We start from the raw sequence: 7,897 nt of genomic DNA on the forward strand, positions 1-7,897 counted from the left end.
AAAAACTCGGCCAGCAATTTGCTGCTCTTTATACAGCAATTTTTCTTGTACAGCAATATTCGACACACTATATAGCAATCTATAGATCGCTGTGTAGTGTTCGTAATATTGTTGTGTAGCGTTTATAATATTGCTGTATAAGTGGTGTCACGGTGTCACTTTAAGAGGGGTTGTCATTTTAACACAAACGTGCATGAACACACATATATTTATCATTATTTCTAAAATATTTATTTTAGCTGATAAAGTAGAGTGAACTAAAAATTTTATCTGAAAAATGGAGTAGACTTCTTTTTAATTCAAACATACATATATCTAGTGCCTATGCACTTAAATGTTCACGAGAAACTCGAATCCTTCCCTTTTAAACCAGAAATTATTTATTCAAGAACTAACAAAATTTTCCTTCTCTACAACATTCGAGAAGAAATAGGCATAGATTTGCGTGGGAGAGAGAGAGAGTTTGATAATGGCGACGACCAATTTCCAGATGAAGGTGACGGAAGGACAGCTCGGCTACGTTCTCCAGGATGTGCCTCATATCACCGATTATATTCCCAATCTTCCCGTACGTTAGTGTGTGTGTTGTTTGCATTGATGATATGCGTATATGAATCTGTGTCTATTGTCTTCAGCGTAGTGCTGGATAGCTGTATTTGTTTGGATGTTGCGCGATCGCGCCTGCTGCGTGGTAGTGTGTGTTGTGGTGGATTTGTGTGTGGAGAATCGATTCGATTTTTATGAGATTAGAGGGCGAAATGATTGGGGATACTGAGCGAATGTGTGCTCAGCTTCAGCTTCAGCTGCAGGATGTTGAAGTGTTTGCAATTGCAGCACATAGTGACGAATTCATTTAATCTGCTTAATTAAGTAGCTGATGATTTTATTCTGTTTTAGTATTTAATATTTGTGAGATGCAGTTAACTACTGGATTCTGAGGCTATTTAATGATTTTGTTTTGTTTGTTTTAATCTCGTGCTTTTGGCTTGTATTGATGGTGCCCGCATGAGAGTGTTCATGATCTCGTGGAATTAGGAACTAATGTAAAATGTGGATTTAAGCTAGAGTGCATAAAGGACAATTTTGTTTTCTTCTGATTGACGGTTTTAACATTTTTATAGTAGCATATGGTTATTTTTTCATTTGAGAAAGGCAATTACTACAATTTTTTTAAGCTAGGAAGAATAAGACTGGGACATGAGATAAAATAGGAAGTACAGAGAAACTGAAGAAGTGAACATTGACATTGGTTCTTTAATTGTTTGGCAGACCTATCCCAATCCGCTACGCTCGAATCCTGCATACTCAGTTGTCAAGTGAGTTAACCACACTTTTCTCCCTCTCAGATGTGTGCCTTCTGGCTTGATGTTCCACATCTGATCATTTCTCTAAGAATAAAATAGAACATATTAACACTTTTTTTATGATTTCAGGCAGTACTTTGTTGACATGGATGATAGTGTACCTCAAAAGGTGGGCACATTTGTGTTTTAAAGAAGGTCTTAATTGGAGTATTTTTCTGTACCCCATGCTAGTGAAAAGGTAGATTGTTTTTACCGTTCTCAGACCAATTATGCTTCTCTATGAAGATTGTTGTTCACAAGGATACTCCAAGAGGGGTACATTTCCGGCGAGCTGGTCCACGTCAAAAGGTAAATGTTCCTTTTTCTTGTATTCAAGTCATTAAGTTTTGGGAACTCCAGTATTTGAATGCATCAATGTCAAACAGGTGTATTTTACTCCAGAAGAAGTGAATGCTTGTATTGTGACATGTGGAGGTCTCTGTCCGGGCCTAAACACAGTGATCAGGGAGATTGTGCATAGCCTTGATTATATGTACGGTGCCACCAAAGTCTTGGGAATTGATGTAAGTTTTATTTATTGCTAGTTGCGATGTTTAACAAGGTGTTACACATAGGTCATAAACTTGGTATGGTACTAAATGCTCTCCAATTACTCTGATGCTAGTTTATTGTGTCTTCTTGTTTGTGATGCATATTTACTGTTGTAAGTTATTATACATTTGATTAGGAAACTACATTATTGCTTTGGCCACTGCTTTATAAGGTAGTGCTGCTATATCCTTTCTATTTTATGTACTCCTAATGCATAATATATTCTGTTAGGGAGGCTACAGGGGATTCTATTCAAAGAATACCATTCCTTTGTCACCTAAGATTGTAAATGACATACATAAGCGTGGTGGGACCATCCTGGGAACTTCCCGAGGTGGTCATGATACCGTGAAGATTGTTGACAGCATTCAGGACCGTGGATTTAATCAGGTAAGTCTTGACTATACTTTCTATAGCTAGAGGGTTTTCTGTTGATGTTCCATTCAACTATCCACTTAGCAATGCACTAGATATCTGCTGCACTGGACTTCATTATGCAACTAATGAAAAGATGATGATCAGGTTTACATAATTGGAGGGGATGGCACCCAAAAGGGAGCAGCTGTAATATATGAGGTGATCTGATTTAGTTCTCCTACTAAGTAGAACAACAATTCATGATTTTACTTTGTTTTTCTTTGTTAATTCTAATGAGTTATGAAATGATTTTGACTTGAACCTCAAACTGTCTTTTCTAAATTACTCCCTACGTTTTATGAGAATTTATAAACTTTTGAGAATCAATGTTACGACTTCTTTAATAGTACCTCAAGTATACTGCCTTCTATTATACAGGCCGAAGTTACTGACTCCATAGTTTTGCTGACATTTTTCCAACAAAAATCTTCATACTATGCATGCTGAAGCTGAAATTTTCAGGAGACTTGTCATTTCCTTTTTTTTTCGTTTTCCAGGAAATTCGTAAGCGGGGTTTAAAGGTTGCAGTTGCTGGAATTCCCAAGACAATTGACAATGACATACCGGTACCTGTTATTTATCATTTAATTCATTTATATGCTTGTCACTTTTTTCTCTGGATCATCATATGAATTATCTAGATGATGCTGTCAACTTGAAGGAAAAAATCCTGAGTGTCAAAAGCCTTAGCTAATATAGCATTGTGTGAATGCACAAGTAATTTTTCTTCACAATCCCAATACCTGTTCTCTAAAGACCAAATATTTAGTTCTCAGCTAAACCGCACCTTGTGTTCCAAATATCGTGGTTAACGGATGATGTTCTTCTTGCATCATAATCCATGTGAACATAAACCATGTTGGTTCTAGTTTATGAGATTAACTTTATCAGACAGTGATGGAAATTTGGAGGTTATAATGTTCTGTGTATTCACTAGATTGTTCGCTTTGGGTACTGACAAGATTCAGTTCAACCTGATTATCATATCAGGTTATTGACAAATCATTTGGTTTTGATACTGCTGTGGAGGAAGCTCAGCGTGCCATTAATGCTGCACATGTTGAGGCTGAGAGTGCAGAAAATGGAATTGGTGTCGTGAAACTTATGGGCCGCTACAGTGGTAAAAAAAAATTCCTGCAATTATACCGTTGACTGATATACTCCGATATTTTATGCTGTGTTTATGCATTAATTTTTATTATGACCGAGTATAAGGAGTAAAATATACACGAAGCAAGATAGGTATCCCTTTCAAATGACAGAAAACTGTTGATACTTGAGAAAAATCAACTTGCTCCTTCAAGATCTAAAGTTATTTTGATCATCTTGCTAATAGCCTCTAACTTTGATCAATTACTTGTATAGGATTTATTGCAATGTACGCTACACTGGCCAGTCGAGATGTTGACTGCTGTTTGATACCCGAGTCCCCATTTTATTTAGAAGGACAAGGTGGACTTTTCGAATATATTGAGAAGAGGCTTAAAGAAAATGGACATATGGTCATTGTTGTTGCTGAAGGAGCAGGAGAGGATCTTCTTGCTGCTAAAAACGAACGGGATGCTTCAGGGAACAAGCTACTTCAAGATGTCGGTTTGTGGCTTTCTCAAAGAATTAAGGTGTGGATCTTTCTATATTTGTTCTCTGACAAAATGCAAATAACTGGATGGAAAACAAGTAACCAATTCAGAAACACTTTTCAGCACAAATATATACACTATCAAAAGCTGTAATAGTTTATCCTTTACTTTGTAAATTTGGTTTTCCCTATTACAGGAACACTTTTCAAAGGAAAAAAAGCTTCTCATCACTCTTAAATACATAGGTCAGTTCAAAGGATTATCTACTTGTCCTATCTATTGGAAATAAGAAACTAAACCACTGTTTTCATAGATCCCACTTACATGATCCGTGCCATACCGAGCAATGCATCTGATAATGTGTACTGCACACTTCTTGCTCAAAGCGCCGTTCATGGAGCCATGTCAGGTTTTACAGGCTTCACAAGTGGCCTTGTGAATGGCCGGCATACATACATTCCTTTCAATGTAAGTCACAATTTACTTAGACAGCGGTCATCATAGTTTTGTTAAAATAAGTCGTACATCTCTTTCGAGTGTCAGGAAGCAGCCTTGACTTATAAGGGTTCTAGTTTACATCATTTAAGTGAAGAAATTAATTTTGTTTATAGTTAACATTGTGAGGACTTGTTATGATATGGAGATGACATCAAACTGTTTCTGCGCAGCGTATAACTGAGCAGCAAAACAAGGTTGTGATAACTGACAGGATGTGGGCAAGGCTTCTCTCTTCGACAAACCAACCGAGCTTCCTCACCCATAAACTGCTTGACGAAGCCAAGAAAGAAGAAGGGCCTCAATCTCAACTAATGGACGATACAACAAATATTGCAGACGCGAAAACAGGTAATAAAGAAAAGGGCAATAAATAGAAAAGCGGTTCGATCCTCTCTCCTCGACTACCTCTCCCCTGTTCTGCATGATTTGGCTGCAGCTTTGATTGAGGTTTCGTACAATAACATGTTAATGGGGTCGTGTAGGAATACTTCTTTCAACTTTACCAGTGCCTTGGTTTTTAAGCTTGTATTTATTTGTCAGTGTGTAATTGTATAACACGTCGATTGGTGTCTAACAAATGATGTTGATTATATAAGACGATAGTACTTCTGAATTTCTATGTTGGATTTTTCATTTCCTTGTGTTTTGAGTCTATATGGTTTGTTCGAATAAAATTAAATGTGTGTACATTTGAAAACGATGTTCCCTTGCATTAGTCTGGTTCATTGGTTGTTTTTAGTGTTAAGTAATCAATTAATTTTTTATATCCATATGAATTTTAAGTAGCAGCATGGATACCACATCTTGCCAAGATGGCTAAATCATTTTTTTACAACAAATGAAAAAAAAAACTAAATATTCGTCTTCAAACCAAAAATGAGAAAATTTTGTAGTAATTTTTTCAGTTATAACCATCATTATATCTAATATGTCGGCTTTTAAATTTATGAATAACTATTATACTCTATCATGGCCAATGAGAATTACATAACTAACTACTCTCTCCGTCCGCTATTAGGAGTCTCGGTTATTTTTGCGCACCCGTTTTGTAAAAATGATAGTTAAAGTGGAGAAATGGTAAAGTAAAAGAGAGAATAATATTGAGAAGAGTGTGCAAAAGTGACCGGGACTCCTAATGGCGGACGAAGGGAGTACTTAATTTTGGAGCCACAGACATTCCAAATCGGGGTTGGGTTTCAATTTTCAAAATTTGGAAGTAACAACAGAACTACACAAGTAACTAACTATAGACAGTCAAATGCATTCATGAAGGACCATTATTTATAATTCAAAAATGATATAATGTCAAACTAATGTGAAGCCAAATAATCCATCTAAATCAAATATCTTGAGAACATATAATTGCAAGATGCAGCAAAGAGATGGCTTCATGAAGCCTTGGTAACAGCATGAACGAACAATGGCTGTCTACCGTTTTTTGGCAGCAAGAACACAGGCAGATAGGAAGGAACCACAAAAGCCAGCACCAAACCAAGCAATACGAAAACTACAACGTACCAAGCCTCGTGGGGAATGCCCATAAACAGTTCGTCACAAACTGAAGCAAAGATGGAGATCGGTCAAGACAATCAAAGCAAGCTGTGTTTTTATGGAAATATATGTAAATGAAGTGCAGAGAATAGATATAGAGGTAATCTGTGAGCACGTAGAAACATTGTGAAGAAGCATGTGGACAAGAAACATTGCAAAGAGATGGTGTGAAATTGGTAGAGCATAAGGCTGCACCAAAAAAATGTTCTCTACATGCTGTGCACAAAATAAAAAGAAAAAAAACGATGCAGAAGTTTCTCTTGGTGTAGAAAATGAAGAGCATTGGAATAGAAAACTGGAGTACCTATATTAAAAATGATATATTCTGTTTCCTGCTTCCCTGGTATCGCGACAACCCCTTCAGGTTCGACGTTCACGAGAACAGACATTTCGCCCTAAGCCAAAAATACCAAAGTAGTGAACATCAGCATACAAGAATATGAGGAGACGCATTTACAGGTAAAACAAACCTGTTCAATCAATGAGGTGATTCCATCTGTCTTGAAAATTATCTTTTCAGTGTTGAGCAATTTTCTTCCTTGATTCAGACCCAAATCTGGAGCACCTCTTTTTAGTTGCAAAGAAAAACTGGCTGGTATCTGTTATTCCTTCAATGTAATTAGGTGACGTTGTCAACGAATCCCAAATGGCATAACATATGAAAATGGCGGACATACAGAAGAAGGATATGATATCTTCACTTCATACCACATCTGAGGTTTTAATCCATGCAAGTGGTAGAAGCGAGCCCCATTTTGAAGCGGCAATACTTCCTTGAAAAGCTCCTCACCAACGCGCAAAACTTTATCGTCATTCACACTGAAAACATAAAAATGTTTTATATACAAACTTTATAGTCAAAGATTATATGATTATTAGTGACCCCTTAATTAACTAAGTGCCGTATCATGTTGTTGTAATGACGAAAACTACAAACCAAATGAAGCCAAATCAATTTCTGTTTCGCCACCATATCCATCAGTATCTTAGTTTCTCTTATTCATCGGTGTAACAGGAGTTGCCAGGATCCAAAAACAGTGTGATTTCTTAGGTTTTAGTTTGGCATAAGAAGATAATTTAGATAAAACTCACATCCCTTTTTATAGAACTGGTCTATCTGATTTTAACAACTATGCAAATCTAAGCATAAACAGTTCTAACTAGCACATGAATACACAATAAAGCAATCTTAGATTACTTACACATTTCCATAACTGTATGATGGATTACTGAGTAGCCCGATCAGAGAGCATACAAATAACCACTTGAAGCATTTCATGTTTCTCGTCAGTCGAAGTTGTCACCTGAAAAAAAAGCTGAAACTCAGAATCTGGTGTCCACAATATGAAAAAACTATGCAATGCAAAGCAAAAAACACGATTACTTATTTACTTTGAAGCAGTCTAATTACAAACGTTTACGCGGACAATTGAACCAAACTATGCAGTCTAATTACAAATTTCAGTGTAAAGCAGTGACACAAAGAATAGCATAATTCAGGTGAGATATTGAGTGACGCGCCTACAAAAATCTCTCTATTTCCTTGGATAAGTCTCTATCTCTCTATTACCTTGAAATTTCTGAATCTACAGCATGTGCCGCAGCTCCAGTCGCTCCGTAAGCTGTTTCCTCTGAGATTTGTGTCAATTGTAGGTGAGTTTAGGGATTCGAGAATAGATCGGGATGAAATCGGATGAATTTGTGGAATTGATGCCTGAGAATTTGAGTGGTGACGGGAAAATTAGAAATTTAGATGCAGAATCATGCGTGTTTCAAATAATCATAGGTTTGAAATAAAAAGAAAAATTTAAAAATCAGACGAAGAAGATGAATTGGGCTGAGAGTGGAGCGTCCCAATTATTGGTTGGGCCAGCCCGACCCAGTTATGGGTGTCGAATTGACGGTTCGACCCAAAACTGGAACCGACCCGATAAACATTAATTCAGAATGGTTGAT

General features: G+C 36.8%; 2 protein-coding genes across 3 annotated transcripts; one reads left to right on the plus strand and one right to left on the minus strand.

Moving 5' to 3' along the window:
• The first annotated feature begins 364 nt into the window (after nucleotides 1-364).
• PFK6 (phosphofructokinase 6) lies at nucleotides 365-5,007 on the plus strand. 2 transcript variants are annotated; one of them, XM_089068402.1, is made up of 13 exons: nucleotides 365-568; nucleotides 1,270-1,316; nucleotides 1,434-1,473; nucleotides 1,590-1,652; nucleotides 1,730-1,867; nucleotides 2,127-2,285; nucleotides 2,418-2,471; nucleotides 2,810-2,878; nucleotides 3,303-3,432; nucleotides 3,678-3,931; nucleotides 4,089-4,137; nucleotides 4,206-4,360; nucleotides 4,561-5,007. In XM_089068402.1, exons 1-13 carry the CDS (start codon nucleotides 470-472, stop codon nucleotides 4,762-4,764), a joined length of 1,461 nt encoding a protein of 486 aa, XP_088924528.1. In that variant the 5' UTR covers nucleotides 365-469; the 3' UTR covers nucleotides 4,765-5,007. The 2 variants fall into 2 exon arrangements, with proteins under 2 accessions (XP_088924528.1, XP_088924529.1); XM_089068403.1 differs by lacking the exon at nucleotides 365-568 and having other exon boundaries at nucleotides 1,567-1,652.
• A 642-nt stretch (nucleotides 5,008-5,649) lies between these two features.
• On the minus strand, nucleotides 5,650-7,781 carry LOC125214681 (uncharacterized). Its single transcript, XM_048115802.2, has 6 exons — nucleotides 7,512-7,781; nucleotides 7,144-7,245; nucleotides 6,619-6,760; nucleotides 6,412-6,540; nucleotides 6,246-6,336; nucleotides 5,650-5,948 (listed from the first exon to the last, which is right to left on the minus strand). The coding sequence occupies exons 2-6, from the start codon at nucleotides 7,218-7,220 to the stop codon at nucleotides 5,779-5,781; spliced, it is 609 nt and encodes a 202-aa protein (XP_047971759.1). The 5' UTR covers nucleotides 7,221-7,245; nucleotides 7,512-7,781; the 3' UTR covers nucleotides 5,650-5,778.
• Nucleotides 7,782-7,897: the final 116 nt, after the last annotated feature.

Source organism: Salvia hispanica, chromosome 3 (genome assembly GCF_029641045.1).
Source record: "Salvia hispanica isolate PSC_SH4W2 chromosome 3, Shi_PSC_v1, whole genome shotgun sequence".
NCBI classification, from domain to species: domain Eukaryota; kingdom Viridiplantae; phylum Streptophyta; class Magnoliopsida; order Lamiales; family Lamiaceae; genus Salvia; species Salvia hispanica.